An 18,674-nucleotide genomic window follows, 5' to 3' on the forward strand; every position below is an offset into this window, starting at 1 on the left:
AGATAAGTAACAGTACGGGAGGAGGCAGTGGCAAGCCTGTCACTGACAGTTTCGGCAAGCAATGTGATGTGGAGGCTGCTTGGAAGCCACGGAGTGGAGGCCATGCCTGAGCTCCTGCATGGCAGTGTTGTGAAAACACAGCTTATTCCAGACCAAAGACACCTTCTGGGTCTGCAAGTCTGAAAACCGTAAGGTCAACCCCTTAACGTTTACCTCTGTGGAGAAAATACTCACAGGTTGAAATATCTTGAGCTTTTTCTTGCCGCTTGGATTTGCAGCTTTCTCAATTCTACCCTTTATTCCTTGGTCTTCACTAGATTTTTGTTCTACTATTCCTATGCTCGTAAACTCTGTGCCATCGGCGTCTCCATGTCTAAATTTAGTTTCCTGCTGATCTGTGGTTTCTGAATTAGCCTCGTCCTGCACTTGCAGAATGGTGCAATTTGGGCAGATATAATCTTCCCCATTCCTTTCCAGAAGCCTCCCTCGAGCCTCAGAGATGCCCACACAGTCGCCGTGAAACCACTCTTCACACCGATCACAGCAGATCATAAACCTGAAATTAGACAGCAGCCAAAGTAAGAGTGGGAAACAAGCACCAAACAGCAAACAATCTCAGAAATATGCCTAAGTCATACCGGTTTTAATTTTCTATTATATATATTTTAAAAAATACAGAAAAAAAGAGAACAGTAAAAAGAACACCCATATACCCTTCTCCCTTTGACTGCAGCATCTGAAGAGTAGACCATAGGTTTCAAGGCCCCCATCTCTACAACATAGCAGTACCACCGAATAAACCAGAGAGCGATTCTCTAACACCTCTTGGCACCCAATCGTGGTCAAAGACCCTGAGTCGTCCCACGTGTCCAAACTGGGCCCGGCCGAGGCCTGCACACAGCACCCTGCTGGGTCTCGCATGCGTTACTCTAGAAGAATCTAGACCAGCGTGCCCAGTAGAGACCTGTGGGGTGGTGAGAATGTTCTAGTCTGCACTGCCTGGTAGAGCGGCCACTGGCCACGTGGGAGCTTGCACTTCATTCAGGCCCACCTCTGTGGCTGCGAGGAGCCACGTGTGTCCAGTGTTGACTGCAGTGGGCAGCGCAGCTCTCAGTATTCCCTGTCCACGCCTTCCGTTTCTTTCTGGAGACTGAGTCATCTTTTTCAACTGAACAAACTGTTCACCCAGCCCAGCCTTTGAACTCTTTAATAAAATCAAATGAATGCAAAATTCTCTCTTGCTCTTCTCATCACCTGGCTTTCTATGAAAGCCAGGCAGCCCGCACCCTCCTCTCCCGGACCCACCTGTTGTTATGAGGCTGTCGGCACAGGCAGTATAGGGCGTTGGGGTCATAAACCTCACACTCGGGTTTGTGCTTGACCAACTCTCCGGGCTCTTCCTCTTTAAGTCCCTGAGCCACTCTCCCTTCCGGCTTACTCTCCTTGTCATCTCCTGCCACGTGGGACACAGTCACCTGGCCAGCCTCAGGCCCACTAGGCAGTGCACTCTCCACAGCGCTGCCTGCCTCGACGCCCACAGTCTCGGCGGGGTCCTCCTGGCGCCGCTTCTTCCTCAGGCGATTCTGTATGCCTTTCAGGGGCCTGCCGGTCGGCTCTTGCTCTCGCTTTCTTCGAAGGCGATTCTGAAGTTCTTTCAAAGTTAGCCCATCACTGTCGCTATCGGAGGTGTCGTCATCCTCGTCACCTCCCTTTGCCTTTTCAGAAGAGGTTGGTCGTTCCTTAACACCTGTGGCGCCAGACTTTGGGCCACCTTTGATTTCAGGGGTGCTTTCTACACTGCCTTCAGAGGCAGTTTCGACATCGGTGACTGGACAAGACGTTGGCTCGCTTGAGTCTTCCAGGGAGACAGGAGCGCTCTTTCTTCCTCTGCGTCTGACAGTCGTAAGGAACTCCTCTACTCTCTCAGTGCGCTTTGGCTGCCTCCCACTGCGTCGCAAGGAAAGGCTCTGCTGCGGCGGCTGTGGTGCCTGCTCCAAAGAGTCCGCTTCAGCATCTCCTGCGCCCTCACGCTTGGCTATCGTGGTTCTCCGGAAGCCCCAGGTTTTCCTGAACTCTTTACTTGTGGGTTTGATGGCCTTGGGTGTTTCATCACTTGTTGGGTCTCCTTTATCATCCATGCCTGATGATAAAACCAATGTAATGAGTTCACATTTCTTGGTGACTGACCAATAAAACCACTGAGCTAAAAGACGACCACCTTTAGTCCTCCAAAGGAGGAGCACTGGCCACATTGTCTAAGTCTATGAACTCCGATGAGACACAAAAGCATTCTATTAAAAGAGTGAGCTTCACTTTACAGCAAGTCACTGTGGCCAGTGTTTCTCTACGTGTGGTACGTGAGATGAGTTGAGTGACTTATGAAGAAAATTTTAATAGTTCCATATTTAATGTTTATTAGAAAAAATGCAGCTAGCAGATTAGATCTACCCTGTCACCATTTCACTGCTGAGGACAAGGCTTCACAGGCCATGGAGGGGGAGGGGGCAAGGACATGACTCAAACCACCAAGGTCAACAGGCTGCTGGCTGCTGTTCTCCAGCACTCCTGTGTAGAGAGATGGGGTCCACCTCCCTCCCTGGGGACCAGCTGTGCCAGCTCTGGGTCAAGCCTTTAGGAGGACTGTCACGTCCACCCTGGGCTCTTGAGGTCCTACTGCTCCACTGGAGAGGCACGTGGAGACAGAGTGCCCACCAGAGTCCAGCCTAATAGCAACCCCACCCAGCGCCAGACACAGGAGTAACGCTGTCTCAGACCCGTCACACCGGCTCTGCTGCCAGCTGAGTGCCAGCGAGGCTAGTTGACACCAAAGTAGAGACAAGAACTGCCCAGCTGAGTCCTGCCAGGTCCTTAACCTACAGTCAGTGAGATATAAGATGGCTGCTTTTTAAGCTGCTGGGCTTTGGGGTAATTGCGTAGCAACAGCTCACTGGAACGCTTAGAAAATACTGACTGAGGCAATTACTTGTAAAAAGTACTTCTACCTTTCTTCTGCACTTTCTAACAGATTATTGAAGGATCCGGCTTGTAAAACCTTTATGCTCTTGTTTAAAATGACGAGACCTGAAAAGGGCAGTATATACCTGAGGATTCCTTTCCGGGCTGTCCAGGCTTCAACCGCATTTAAACGCTAATGACACTTCAGATTTTATGCCATGTTCCATCCTAAGGGAATGACTGGCATAAACTGAAAACCTTAAAAACATAAAATGTAAAAATTTAAGTTTGCTTGCAACCTAAGTTTTTGTGTGTTTTTGTTGTTGTTTTTGCTTTCATTTTCCTACCCAGCTGTCAGTGCTGTAGATAGTGACCTCCACTGTCCTGTAAACTTGTCCCACACTCCCAGGCCACTCAGAAGCTCAAGGGAGAGGATGTGACAACCTCAGGGGACCCACATGTAAAAGAACACAGCTGAACTAAATCCGGATGGTTGATTCAGAGGGAATGCTCCTGAAGGTGCCTGGAGCAGAGGCGAGAGCACCCAGGAGCACGTGACCACAGCGAGCAGCACTAACTGCCCTAAAAGGTGGGCTCCTGCAGGTGATCCTGAGCAAGTCACACCACACTGCTCTCAAAGGCAGCTCATCCCTAATGGTGTGGGCTTTAAATGTGATAAATGACACAAAATCCCTCTGGAAAACGGACATGCTTCTTACAAAGGTACAGGCTACACTGTTCATTCTCTAGAAATTCTACCCTTGGGAACAACAGTGTTTCTACTTGTGCAAACCAACCTGCAGCAAATCTGACTGCCGTCTCAGAGAAGCGGCCAACGCTGGTTTTCACGTTACAGTCTCAGTTTCTACTGAAGATGCAGTTTGAGGGGCCGCAGCACCAGCCTCCCCAACAAGCGTATGGGATGCGTTCCTGCACCCCAGAGGGCCCTTATGAGACCCGTGAAGCTCAAGCAGGCCCGGAAAACCCATCCCATCTAGTAGGGTGGCCTCCAGCAGGAAGAACTCCTCTACAAGTACACTTTTCGCCAGAGAGAGAACATGCGAGGCCAACATACACGCATTAGTCAAGTAACCAATGCACAATAAAGGAACACTCCCGACAAATTCTCAACCGATCAAACCTTCCAAGGACGCTAGGGTAAAGGTAGAACAAACACAAATACTACATCACATTAGTTTCTTCACAAATAAAACCACTTTAAAAAAAAAAACCAAACCCAGTGCCGTCGAGCCAATTCCGACTCACAGCGACCCTGTAAGACAGAGTAGAACTGCCGCAGAGAGCTTCCAAGGAGGGCCTGGTGGATTCCAACTGCAGACCCTTTGGTTAGCAGCCCTTGCAAAAAAACCCACTTTAGAAACAGGAAATATTATGAAGTTAAATTTTGCTCTTGTTCAACACTACTAACACTTTACCTGCCCCCAACGCTGAAAGCGTGGACACTCTTTCCTGAAGTTCGAGATACAATGGAAAATCTGGCCGATGAAATCACTTGGTCCAAGTCATCAACAGCTGGTCTCAAAAAAGGCTGTCGTCAGTCACTGTTCACAAAAAACAGGATCTGTGGTCTCAACAACTCAAATTATCTACCAACTGCTCCTGTGCAGTGAGCTCCTAGGAAAAGAAAGAAAACATTACAGATCTAAGTTAATTATAACTAAAATCACATACTCCCCCCACCCTGCCCAAGAGAAAGGGGCACCAAACTTTCCATTTAACATATTATTTGAATATATACTGCGTGTCCTACAAAGACAGAGAGTCAAAAAACAAGTGCAATATACACCTCCTTCTTTAAAGACAAGGAACGGAAGACAGCATTAATACACCCTAAACGGAGAAGGCTGGTCTTGGTGGCGCCCTGGCCGAAGGCATGCCACCAGTGGAGAGGAGAGTTCTAGAAATCTGTAATCAGGTATCAGCCTCTTTCCAATTACCATCCTACTTCTGAGACAGACACAGCTCAACAAGACCCTCCACAGAACAGAGAAACATGAACAAAAAGTGAAAAAGCTGAACAACAGAACAGTACATATTGTCTATGAACGGACTCAGATGGCTACCACAAGTAGGCAGAAACAGTATTGACACAGAGAGCAATATTAACACAGAAGAGAAAAACAGAAAATGGTCGTTAGAATTCCTGGCGTTTTCTTTCAAATATTCTTAATACTGTAGCCATGTTAACAACTTAAATTAAGATAAATTTTAGAAGACTAACCATCCATGCGGCTTCTTTTCATCGGTGTGATTTAAAACCCGTTTCTCCTTCCACGCCCTCTCTTAAACAACCATACCTACTTTAAACACTTGCTAAAGATGCCTTGGTTTCCGTTTTGACTCACAGCGACCCTACAGAACACAGCAGAACTGCTCCATAGGGTTTCTAAGGAGCGCCTGGTAGATTTAAACCTCCAACCTTTTGGTTAGCTGCCGAACTCTCAACCACTACTATGCCACCAGGGTTTCCAGACTGTTCCTGGAGGTTTATCTTTTTTAACACAAGTACCATTCCTCCCCAGAGCCCCACACTCCTGGAACTGAAACCCACATCTTACCTCTCCCTCAGCCTCACTCCAACTGCCTTCCCTGTAACTGTGGTTGCCCTGGTGACTTCAGAACAAAGGAGTGCAAACACTCCGCCTGGTCTCCTTTTAAAGAGACAACAAACACAGCATTTAACAGTGTCTTCTACTTGTTCCAGGGTCCCCTGGTTAGCCAAGTGACACTACCATGATCACAATTTCTTTAGCGTGTTAAACCCAGCCCCAAACTGATGATGCTTCAAGAGTTCAGAAACTTTACTTTCCAGAAGAAACTGGAGATAAATCTTACCTTTGTATTTCACAACACCAAGTACTTACAGAAAAAAAAGAGGCAAAGAAATTAAGATGTTCTCAGGGGGAAAAAAAAAAAAAAAAACCTCAATTTCAAAGTTAATCTGAAAAATAAACTTGTTTCTAGGTTTGACTGGCATTCTGAATAATTAATGAGAAGGAAACGTAGTTATTTCTACTAAGTGGGATGACATAAAGTACATATTCAGAACAAGTCAGATAATTTTAAATAATTTGGTTCAACTATCTCGACTTTTTAGAGCCCTGGTGGTGCACTGGTTAAGAGCTCACCCGCTAACCAAAAGGTCAGCAGTTCAAATCCACCAGCTGCTCCTTGGAGACTCTACGGGGCAGCTCCCCTCTGTCCTATAGGGGTCGCTATGAGTTAGAATCGCCTTGACAGCAACAGGTTTTTTTTTTTTTTAAATCTGAACTTTAGATTTGCAATATTGGTTTCTCTCCACAATTTCTTCAACACAAATTCTAAAAATTCCGGACAACGTGTGAAAATAAAAACATACACGTCAAGGCAAAAAAAAAAAAAAAAAAAAGTGTTGCGATCCTAGCACGACTTAAAATTTGTGTGTAACTCTACAAACTACAGCAAACAAATTGCAACTGCATCGTGTTAACAACAAGCTTCCCCAGAAGGGACAGGGAAGGCGGCATCTCCAACACCAGGAAAGGGAAACTGTAGGTTAACACTGTACCGAAAAACTTCAACATTTCTACATTGCAAGTGCGAGGCGGGGGTAATGCTATGAAATCTCAGCCTCACAAAACTCCTAGTGGCCAGTGCTTCTCAATACTCTGTTAACGTGGGGTCCAGATGGTAACGAATGGTGAAAAGCGACCTTCAGACCTTGAACTGGTGGCTCTCAAACTTTTTGGTCTCAGGGTCCCTTAACACAGTTAAAAATTGAGTGCCCTCAAAAGTTTATGTGGTATTGATTAATTGGTGTTTCCAAAATTAAAAATATTTGTTAAAAAAAAAATCCATTACACATTAACACTTTTTAAAATGAAAAGTAAATATTTTCCACAACAACACAGTGGTAAGAGTAACATTGTCTTATATTTTTGTTTAAAAATATATATATTTAAACATATATACGTTTACTATACTAAAAAACTAGAAACATTTTTCTCTAGCTTAATAGATGACAGGAGAACTTCCATACCCGCTTCTGCATTCAATCTGTTGCCATGAACTGTTTGGGTTGAAATCTATAAAAACCTGGCCTCACACAGATCTATCATTAGAAGAGGGAGGGGCGTTGTAGGTGTTTTCAGATAACTGTGGATGTTCTTCTTTGGTAGTACGCCAAAACTCCACAAGTGATGGTTTGTGGAATCTGAAGCCGCAACAACGAACTTCCCATGCTTGTTGCATTCAAGTGCACTGTGTGTGGGCCATTTGGAAAACACTGGTTCACTGAGTTATGCAGCGGTTCCAGATGCTGACACGTTTTATTAGACAATATCAATCAGGTTTGTTAGTATCAGCAATGCTCTCATCAGAAGTCTAAGTATTGAGAAGCTGTCAAGCTCATGATGGCAGATAAAAGTTTTCCAAAATTCTAAATTTTGCTTGAAAGTCTGAGTTTTTATCACGAGCAATAAATACCGTCAGCTGCTTTCCTTGACTCGCGCATTGCTCGTTCTCCAGAAACAACTGCCAGACACCCAGGTCTGAGTCAGGTGGTGTGCCTCTCAGCAAGAACGGTGAGCCGGGAAGAGTGGTTGGCATAGCATACAGCTCAGACCACCATTCCAGGAGACAACACCCCATTTACAGGTATTGCCATGCCATCACACAGAACGTAAAAAGAGGAGTACTGAAGGTTCAGACTTAATAAAATTAATAATTCTGACTGCTCCATCAACCACATTCTGGAGGGAAACTAAGTTTTAAAACAATGAGCATGCGTGGTGAACAGTAGACAGCAGGGTGGCCTTACCGCCGGAGGGGCTTTTGCACCGCGGGTCCAAAGTCAGCGCAGGAGCCAGGCTGATGGTGTCTAACGCTGGGAACACAGCCGGGCTGGAAGGGGCCCCCTGTCTGTATTAGTTTAGCAGCACGTCGGCTAAGTGCAATTCCAGCACACCCATCTGGGCTTTGGGCACAAGCTGTTCTAAAGTAGCCTATCAACTTTCCCTCCAGATTCCCCAACTTATCAAAATGCTAAGCTTCCTGAACAGAATTTCTTAAAAAACAAACCAAAAAACCGTCTCCCAAAATGTATCAGTCTTACATGTTATTAAATAAAACTTTACAAGTCCACAAACATTAGTTATACATGATTTTACAACCACTGTAAAACTGAAGACTCAGCTTTTACTATTAAAATATGCTTAAAGTGAACAGTAGAAGCATACCCTAAAATTTTTAGTTCACAGACTTCAGAGAGTAGTTTCTTAGTAATTAGTTCTAAGACACTTAAAGATAATGATCTACAACCACAATAAAGTTCCTATTCTCAAGCAGGCAACCCCTGGAAAAAAGCTAGGGCTTCCTACCAAAAGATAACAGGTAAGTGCTTATTTTGCCCCACCTGGTGGCAAAACAGTGTATTTCTTCACACCTTAATTATTTTCCCCTGAAACAGTATTCAAAAGCAGCAGTAGGGGAAAAGAAAAAAATAGTTCTTGGCCTCAAATTTTCATCTCAAAACAATTCTAACCTGCCAGTCAGAAATTATATTTGATGCTAAAACAAAACCTCATTATTCTGGACTCAGAATTTTTGTTAGTTCTTACAGGCTAGGCCAAAATTTAAACTTATTTTTGGAGTCCCTGGATTGTGCAAACAGTTACGCGCTCAGCTGCTAACCAAAAGGTTGAAGATTCAAGTCCACCCAGAGGCGCCCTTGGGAAAAAGGCCTGGCGATCTACTTCCATAAATATCAGCCACTGAAAGCCCTATGGAGAACACATGGGGTCACCAAGAGTCCAAATTGACACCATGGCAACTTTTTTTTTTTTTTTTTAATATTTTCTAAAAGTCCTTCTCTATCAGAAACTAATCCTTTGTTGTAGGTGAGGGAAGGCTGAGAATACTATGGCTAAAAGTTAAACTACTAAAAAAGAAAGAAAACTTTCAAAAAAAAGATTTTAGGGTCATTAGGGGGAACACATCTAGGCTTCTCGGACAGCTCGACTTATCCCAGAAGTCGCAGTGTTGGAGTTCCATCGGCAGGCAACACCCATGCTCCCCCCCATGCTCACTCAGTCTCAAATCTGCACCAAAGCGTGCCACGATTGTACGCAGAGCAGGGAACAGCGGCGGGCGCACTGAGTAAGCGAGGGGAGTCAGCTTCCACTGATTTTAATTTCTACAGAATGACGGAGCGCGTGAATTACATTTACACTTAAATCCTTCGGAAGATCACAACTAATCCAAAGTTTTTTATCTTACCAAACTAAACCAAACCAAACCCATTGCTGTCAAGTCGATTCCGACTCATAGCGACCCTATAGGACAGAGTAGAAGTGCCCCACAGAGTTTCCAAGGAGCGCCTGGTAGATTCAAACTGCTGACCTTTAGCTTAGCAGCTATAGCACTTGACCACTACACCACCAGTGTTTCCAAACTGTCACTAACAAAATGATGGAGCCAGGGTGCCTACAACACAATAATTAAGTCCTTGAGAGATAAATACAGAGAAAAATCCAGAAACAATTCTACTGAACCAAAAATTTTGTAGGTATTTTTGCTTTCCAAACTAATGGAAACAAAACGTGTAACTTGTAGCTTGGAACGCAGACCAGCTCTGTGCACACGCTGTGCTTCGCACACCCCCGCAACCCTCTCAAGCATGTAAAGGGTCCTGCCGGTTCTCTCTACCCAGTTTCTGATGCAAAGCACAGAACTGGGACCATGGTGGGCAACTCATGGGAATTTCAACTCTCCAAACAAGCATCAGGAACCAGAGCAGCCTCACAGTAAATACACTTATCAAGGTCAAGTAAGAGGGGAAAAATTAGGTTTTCACTGTTCTATGCTAAAGTTCTTCAAATTCTACCTTTGACAGGTTTCCTCTCCCCTCTCAGTGAGTAAGAAAATCTGGCTTCACACACTGTCCAAATCCCATGCTCCGGGGGCTGTGCTGCTCCTGGTGAAGGGCCTTGCTTAGGTCTTAGGATGATTTCAACTGTACAGCTCCTTGTCCTCATCAGGACACGTGCCACGTGTGACAGGACTGGCTGCTAATCCCCAAGGACAACAGTGGGGATGACCTCCCGGACTGGGAGAAGGGGTGGGGTGCTCAGAGGGTCCTGGGTGCACTGCAGGTCATTGCACAGGACAGACACTTACTTGCACTGAAAGTAATAGGCCATTCCTACAGCACACCTGGGCTGCGTCCCCTCGGAGCCACTAAGTCTTTAACTCTTAATTCATAGCCCTGATGCTCCATAAGTCCCCTCCCCAGCTGGCACCCCACTGCTTTTATGGCCACTTTTGTCTGGCTCCAGGTCTATCTTTTTGGGTTACTGGTTGGCTAAGAGCACCAACAGCATGGTACCACGCCCTGCACCCACACTGGTCCCTGTGCTGACATTCTGCCTCTGTTCACACTGGTTATCCTTTTGGCTATTTCTCATAAGGGTACTGGTTTTAGAACTTCCTAATTCCAAACCGCAAATACAGGCTATTCTCACTACCTCTTCATTACTGCAGCAGCGTGGTTGTTAGGGAGCCAGTGAGAGGCTGTGCTATCTTACGATAAATGCAAACTGCCATTTGGCGCACACAAGTACTGTGCCTCTCCTGTTCAACACCTCACTCAGAAGTCCTAACTCTGTAACACTCCCACCCAGCAGGCACCCTGCTCACACTCTGGGCTTCTGGTTTTATGTGGAGCCGATGCAGCATCACCGAGCTGCGTAACCCAACGCCACCCTCACCTGTGACAGCACAGTGGACTTACTCCACACTTTCCCCAAAAAGCAAGGACATCACTGAGCCAATGAAAAATAGCTCAAGGGCGCTGCCAGGTGTTAAGTTTAGCATCAACTCATTTTTTAAACTCTTCATTTCTCACCAATAAGGGAATTTCTAATTGCCATTCAGAGCAGCAGCTCTCAAAGTGTGTATGGTCCAGGGGCCCTTTCAGAAGGTCTGCAAGGCCAAAACCTCTTGCACAACACCACTAAGTCACTTGCTTTTTTCTCACTCGCTTTCTCAGGAGTATACAGTTCTCCATAAACTAAGGGATGTGTGATACTGCAAAAGACCGAGTGCAGACGCAGATGTTAGAATCCAGCTGCGGTCTGTTAGGCCAGACATTAACAAGCTTTGTAAATATGTAAAACAATGCCACCGTTCTTGCTAAATTGTTTTTGTCTTGGAAAATATACTTCATTTTCATTAAACGTTATTTATGTCAACATGCAAGGATTTATCATCATTTTAAGATGAATAACAATTTTAAAAGTTAATTATGGTAAATAGATAAAACCTGCATAAAGGAAAGCTCCTCAGGGTCCTTAATTTTTAGGACTGTAAAGAGGGCTTGAGTTCAAAAGATTTGCAATCAGGTGACATAAAGCCCAGGTTTACACCCCAAGCGACCTGAGAAGGCTGGTACTCCACATGCCAAAAGAAATCTTGGAGGCCTTTTCACATTCAGAGAGGACTGTGAAGACAGGAGTAAGAACTGCTTTAGTGTTTGGTTTTTCTGACTTTTCTTATTCACAGTTTTGTGATTACGTTTTAAGTAAGACGGTGCCGATTTTCCAATTATGAAAATGTAGCATTCGGAGCAAGACTGTCAGTAAGTTCAGTGAGTAAGTTCAGTGAAAGAGAACGTGGTTGAAAATGAAAGGAGAAAAGAAAGGCCTTCTCTCAAAACACTTCCTTCCAGAGGGGAGCTGTCCCTCACAAAGGCAGCGGGATATGCCACAGCCTGAGGGGCAAAAGCACTTAGTCCAATTACTGTTGAAAAGCACCAGGACTTTGGAAACTCATTAACTCTATATTTCAGCTAGATTCTTCCTTTCCTTCCCTGGGACACCAGTTTTGTTTGTTTCTGGTGATGGTGGAGGAGGTTCAAGCTCAAGAAAAAGAGTTATGGAATTAAATAGCAGGCTTTTCTGTATCCACTTGCATGGATTCACGTATGTCTGAATTTGAAAGTCAAGTAACGTGTATGATGTAACTTCACAGTACTCATGTTGTTACTGCATGGGTGGGCAGAAGTGAAAAGAAAGGATATCTTACTGCCAACAATACACTATTGAATGTAAAAACACTGTTTAAATTACAATCCATCAAACCCGAGTGCGAGTGCCTAGCTTCCACAGAGCCCAGTGCATCTCCAGGGGGCACTGCTCCTCTCTGGGCAGGTTCTGCTTCCCTGGTCCTGACCTCTTCAGCCAGTGGCACCCAGCCCCACGACTGCGGCAAGACTACCTCAGACATTTCCAAGTGGGGAACGTACCCAGTTAAGTAAATCTGGAAGTGGGAGCCCTCAAGGAGAAGCCCAGGTTAAGAGCAGAGTATTAACCTCAGGATGTCCCTGGGCTTAAAGCCCAGTCGCGCATGTAACGGCTAGGTATACTGGCAAAGTGTGCTTCCCTCTGGACCCTACTTTCCCACCTGTAAAATGGAGTAACACTGACCTCACAAGGCTTCTTAAGAGTATTTCTGAAATTACATAGTGTCAAGAGTCAAGTTAGCACGTTTCTGCACACAGCAAGCATGCAACAAACGGCCACTATCACCTATGAAAATGTCAACGCTATGCTGTGAGGGTTTGGGCAAAGGTGAGTCCATTCACTTGACAAATATTTACCGAGAGCCCATTACAAGCCCAGCACAGGGAACAGAGCAGGAGACAGCCCTTTTCCCAGGAGAGGGAGAGTGTGCTTCACTTTGACCTAGCAGAAATAACTGGTACATATGGATGTGTTTATAGGGGTGCTCACAGCCACACTCTGAACAACAGTGACAAACATGCCCATCATCAAGAGACTAGTTTGAAAAAGCAAGAAACGGCTATGCAACAGAATCCTTTAAGATCACAATTAAAAAGGTGAGGTCCGTTCAGGGACTCGGAAAGGGCAGGTTACAAACCAGCTGTGCACAGTGGTGCCTTCTCTAAACACACCCACATAGCCATGTTCACGGCTACGTGAACAGCTATCACAGGGACTTCTGGATGGTGGTACTCTGGTCTGTTTTACTTCAGTCTTTATACTTTTCCACAATGTCTTAATTTTCAATATATGTATTATCTTTGTAACCAAAAATACAGTAAAATCTGCATTTTAGAAACAAATTTTCCTCTATCTTTTCATAAAGGCAGATTAGATGCCTGTATGAGCATATGAAAAACAAAACCAAAGCAAACAAACCTGACACTAAGAGAAACATCTGCTTTACAAATTACATGACAGTTACCACTTTAAAGGTGTTACAGTTGTGGCTCCAAGAATTCTCATTAACATATGTGCGATTACACATCCAACTTCTTGTGACAACCTACTCGCAATATTACTACTCAAAATTAAAATGAGGCTTATGTAAAACAGGGGATCCTAGACGTAGGGGTCTGCATTCAGATGACTAGGTGGGTAAAACCCAGGCTTTGGTTCTGACCTCCTTTCCTCAATGGGTATGTTTCCACTAACCGTTAATCACTGAACCTCTGCAACGGAATGAACACACATCATTTGATACTAACCACAAAAAAAAAAAGCTAATGTTAAATATCCACTGTTTAAACAAAAGGAAATGCAAAATAGAGACTCCATCTAGGGAAAACTTGCTCAGTGGGATTCCTGCGTCCGCCAGGCGCATTAGATCGGGGCCACACATGCAGGGGCTCAACGGCAATCGTGAGCTGGCCTGTAAATACTTTCAATCTTTGCTCCTCTATGAGCCCAAAGAAGTCACTTGGTATCATCAGTGCTAACCACAGTTTAAAACAATCAGGACCTTGAACAGATGACAAATACCTACAGAGAACTACTCCCTTGTGCTGGACAGGAATCGACTGTGAGTTAGGTGCTGAATGGCATTGGAAAGACAAGTGTCAACAGCAGGACCTGCAAACTTGACCACCAAAGGAAAATGGGAGCCAAAGTCCTCACTCTAATCGCTACTTAGCTCACATGAAGACAAAGCCCATTTGCCCTTCGAGGCCACATCAAACTGCACTGAGAGCCCCCTTCTCCAAGCCCCAGTGACACAACTTCTCAACAAGCCATTGTGATGCTCACACATACAAACTCTGAGCTTCACTGTTTGCAGGAAGAAAATCAGTAACCACAGATATCAGTAGAGGGGAAGGTGGCAGCCAATCACACAAGTTTATATTTTAATTGTGCTTTTTTTTTTTTAAAACAAAACTCACTTTGCTTGAAACAGCCCGAATTTAACCAAATGCTAATAAGGGGCAACTTTTGGCAAAAAACTAGAAGAAAATTAAAGATACATATTATTCCAAAAACCAGGTAGGAGGTGTCTCATTCCTGAAGCTCACTGTTGATTCCGCGTGAGCAGACGCCCGCTCTCCATGTAGCACACAGGCAAGCAGAGAAGGAGTGCTCCACAAAGCGAAGCAGGCAAGAAGTTTCACAACAGGTTCACTGACTGAGATGTCTATGCTGTGTTTAAAATGAGAAAACAAGGAGTAACTAGCCAGAGAGAGAGGACGCTCCGACCAGAAGTGGCACTAAGAGGTTGACTGGTTGGTAACACTTAAAAGGAAATAGTTGGAACAACCTACCTCAAGTTTCCCACTAAAGCCGTTTTCAGGAGAACCAGTCAGTCACTGCGGCACGCAGCAATGCTGCGTGCAGTAAGTATCCGCTGAATAAATAAAGTCACATGGGCTTTATTTCCTTAAAATGTATGGCTAACGCACCTTTCTTGGAAGTTTATTTCAGCCAGAGCACGTGTGCTTCTGGGGAAACCACAAAATATTTATGTCTCGTGTACTGGTTTAGAGTTCAAGCCAGACAGCCTAGTTTCGATTCTCAGCTCCGAGACGCTGGGCAAGTTACTGCCCTGTGCTTCAGCTTCCCGGAGGTGAGAATGGGTATACTAGCACCCTGCTCGACAAATGAGCTGACACACAAACCACTGGGAACAGGGCTCCACATACTCTCAAGGGTAGCTGTTACTGCGCACTAAACCGAGGCTCTGTTGCGCACTTGGTAATGTTTTATGGGTACGACGAGGTCATGTGGAATACCGTAAGGATCTTAAAAGTTGCCTTTTCCTCCTGTAAAACGTTCCTTAGGGTATTTTTGGCCAAAATGGAATTCCATGATGCAAATCTATAGCCAAGACATAAAGTCTAATTTAATTCACCAAACTGCCGTCACCTAAGGCTCAGACTCGAAGCTTATAGACTGAGAGGCCATATTCAAAGCAGAACACCCAGCTCTGACCTCCAGTCCCACCACCTAGTTGGGGAGCACAGCAGACACCACAACAGAGAAGGGAGGGTGCCACGAAGCTGGGTGTCAGAGCTGGGTGAGAGATGGAGAAAGGGGGCAACCAAGAGGTTCCCTCTCCACCAAATGCAAAAGCAGCCCTTTCTACTTTCAAAATTGGGGGTGAGGGGGCAAAATATGATGCAAATATGGCTAGTATACATTAACAAAACAAATCATACAACAGAAAACTGTAAGTCAATAATTTAAGTTTAGGTATATAAGAAAACGAAACCGATTTTCTGAAAGCCTTTTACTTCTTAAAGCGCCAAACACTCCCTAAATACTGTAATGTTATCTTTTACCAGAGCAGCAAACTAGGAGTCAAAACCGCCACGTTAAATGAAAGCAGCAGAAGAAACCACGTTTTTAAAAGATCTACAACAAAATCTCCCTCCAAGCCTGTCTACAGGGACAGTATTGGTTTAAAAAAAGCGGGGGGGGGGGGCCTCAACCCAGCTAACGTGACTTGAAATATATTCGTCCACATATATAAACCCAGCTAGTCTTGGACCTTCTAAGAAAGGGCATTTCCCCCTCAGTACCTTTGGCATTACTCTGCCTCCCGCACTGCTGATCTGGGTCAACGGATAATATTACTATTATCCTTACTCTCTTTTGGTCCGAATAACGACAAGGACACAGCCACTCGGCACTCAGCAATAAGCAACTGCTTTTCACCTTCAGTCCGACTCACAAAGCGGAGCCCGACTCGGACCCGCGCCCGCCCGCCCCCCACTGCGCCCCGTCCGCAGCAGAGCGTCACGAGGGGGCCGCCCCGACCCAGTCCGTTCGCGTCGCTCACCGAGTGCGGCCGGAGGCTCTCTCGCCGCGCCCTGAGGCCGGGCGCCAGGCCCACGAGTCTGCAGGGCGCCCGAGGGACCCCAGTCCCGATCCCCACCGCCCCCGGTCTCCACGGTCCCCACCGCCCCCGGCCCCACGGCCCCCGGTCCCCACCGCCCCTGGTCCCCGGTCCCCACAGCCCCCGGTCTCCCCGGCCCTCGGCCCCCCCCGCCCCCGGTCCCCCTGGTCCCCAGTCCCCACCGCCCCGGGTCCCCCCGATGCCCCCGGTCCCCCCCGCCCCTGGCCGCGCTCCCTCCTCCCCTCCCCCCTGGGCGGCGGCCGCCATTTTCTCGGCGGGGGCGCCGCGGGCATCCCGGGACCAGCGGCCGGGCTGAGGCACGGCCCTCGGCACCACCAGCTCCGCTCCCGGGCGGCCCGCGCGCCAGCCCTCCGCTCGCACCCCGCACACGACTTACCGCAGGCCGCACGGCCTCCAGGGTCTCGCAGCCATTTCCTCCTGAGCGCTGCGGAAGGGCGGGCGGGAGTCGGCGCGGCGCCGGCCACTGAAATGACGCCGCGGCGGCCAGAGCGCCCGACCTGAGCGGCGCCCCCGCGCGGCCGGAGGACCGCGCCCGGCTGCCCGCCCAGTGCGCACGCGCTGGCCGCCGCCTGACGCGCGCGCCTCCGGCGGGAAGTCTTCGGGTCTGCACGGTCCGGACGGCCGAAATTATAGCCGGGGCAGAGTCCGCGTCCAGGATTCTTCCGAACCGCCCCGGGCAGGGCAAAGGGCAAAGCACTTGTTCGCCCACGGCCCCCCAAGCCCTTCCGCCCGCCGTCACAGCCGACCTCCCCCCGGTGCGCGCTGACGCCGGCCAGGCAGGGGACTCGCTCCTCTCGTCAATCTGCCAGCCCTCGATGGAGAACACACATTAACGTTCAAAGTTTGCGGAAGCTCCGGATGAGCGATACTGGGACTCGGGACACGTGAGGCAACAGGATAAAGTAAAGGCCCGTTTTTCTTTTCCCGATTACACTTCTCAGCTCCTTCCCGGTCCTGCCCCGCGACGCTCTGCAGAACCAGCAATGGTTCGTTCACACTTTAAAGGGGCCCAATCGTTCAAGTCCTACAGCGATGGGCAGGCCGGGCAGAAGGCGCGTGGAGAGCCCAAGGCACAGGCTTCTCCAGGGCTTTCAGTTCCGACCCCATCCTACCCCCATCCCCAAGAGGCGGGCAGGGAGGGAGAGAGTAAGGGGCGGTTCAGCAACAACGTGCAATTCACCAGGGTTCCAAACCCAATGCTGCCCAAACCCCTGCCTCCAGGCAACGAGGTCAAGCTCGCACTCATAACTATTGAGGCACTAGAGCTCCAACAACTCGCGGGCAGATTTGCCCATAGGGGTTGAAGAAAAGGAAAAACGACCATCTACCCGGGTTTTCTCCAGTTCACTCGGCGCTCTCAAGAGCGGTACCCCATCACCGGCCTGTCCCTAAATATCTTGGGGAACAGGCCTAGGAGGGGGTAGGATGGCTGCTGCCCTGGGGCACTGTGGACACTGGCCACTTGAACTTGCCTCTACAATCCTCTGCTTCTACGAACGGTGACAATGTCCTTGGAAGCAGGACTTTGGTTTCAGTCCCTGGACAAAACAGAAAGATGTCCTGTGCACAGTAAAGCCTCATCACTGACCTCATCTGTGGGCTCTGAGGCCCTGCAGGGGCGTTTCCATTGAATGAACCGGGATTTGTGGACAGGTGGGTGTTTAACAGGTCCCTAGGCAGCACAAACGGCTTGTGTTTAACTGCTAACCTAAAGGTTGGAGGCCGAAACCCACCCAGCACCACCTTGGAAGAAAGGCCAGGCTTTCTGTAATCATAAAGATTATAGCCCAGAAAACAACGTGGACATGGAGTAGCTCTACTCTTTAACACACGGGTTTCCATGAGTTGGAATTGACAACGACAATGGGCTTGGGGTTTTTGTTGTTGTTTTTGTTTAACAAACACCTCTAAAGATTCTAAGGCCTGATAGTTTCTCAGACAGATTGTCATTCTTCTTCAAAGGAATACAAAGACGCTTGTTTCTAAACAAATTGAGGGCTATGTTGGTATGATTCACTTAGAAATGCCTTAATGCAATCTTGCAGGGAGGGTCTCAACACTTTTCTGTCTAGATTCTACCTTGAGGTTGAGAAGGGAGGTCTGATGGCTTTTGCCCTCGGGTATGGCGTGGTGCAAAGTTTAAAGATCAGATCAGGCTGAAGCCCTAAGGGACAAGCAGTGTGATCTCAGCCGAGTTGTCTGCAAAATGGGGACACAGCATGCACCTGCTGGGGCCATGGTGTAGGTCAAAGGGGTCTCAACCTGAGCTGTTACTAGAGCTGTTACTGTCGGGGAATTGACACCTATCCTTTTTGAGGAGGATGTTTAAATGAAGCAAAACCAGCAGCAATTTCTTTCCACAAGAAGGTGAGAGGTGTCAACTCTCAGGTGGTAGTTTCAAGCAGGGTATTCAAGGTGATGAAAGGGGCACCGAGGACAAGGCTGAGGGTGGAGAAGGAGCATGAGAAATCTCAAGAGCCTAAACCACGCAGACGGATGGGAAAAAGCAGAGAGAAACATACGGAAAGGAA

At 47.3% G+C, this 18,674-nt stretch overlaps 1 protein-coding gene across 7 annotated transcripts in view; it reads right to left on the bottom strand.

The window, feature by feature from the left end:
* DIDO1 (death inducer-obliterator 1) overlaps window positions 1–18,674 on the bottom strand; it is a 62,765-nt gene that overhangs the window by 32,647 nt on the left and 11,444 nt on the right. For 2 of the 7 annotated variants that reach the window (XM_064276330.1, XM_064276335.1), the window contains exons 1-5: window positions 16,520–16,632; window positions 4,392–4,590; window positions 3,102–3,213; window positions 1,306–2,140; window positions 235–556 (exon numbers count right to left, since the gene is read on the bottom strand). In XM_064276330.1, the coding sequence (XP_064132400.1) occupies window positions 235–556; window positions 1,306–2,140; window positions 3,102–3,141 (1,197 nt within the window). In that variant the 5' untranslated portion in view covers window positions 3,142–3,213; window positions 4,392–4,590; window positions 16,520–16,632. Of the gene's footprint in view, window positions 1–234; window positions 557–1,305; window positions 2,141–3,101; window positions 3,214–4,391; window positions 4,591–5,534; window positions 5,628–16,519; window positions 16,633–18,674 lie in introns of those variants that run through there. The other 5 variants (XM_023540831.2, XM_064276332.1, XM_064276331.1 and 2 more) reach the window with 4 other exon arrangements.

The sequence above is a fragment of the Loxodonta africana genome, chromosome 24 (assembly GCF_030014295.1).
Source record: "Loxodonta africana isolate mLoxAfr1 chromosome 24, mLoxAfr1.hap2, whole genome shotgun sequence".
Lineage (NCBI taxonomy): Eukaryota > Metazoa > Chordata > Mammalia > Proboscidea > Elephantidae > Loxodonta > Loxodonta africana.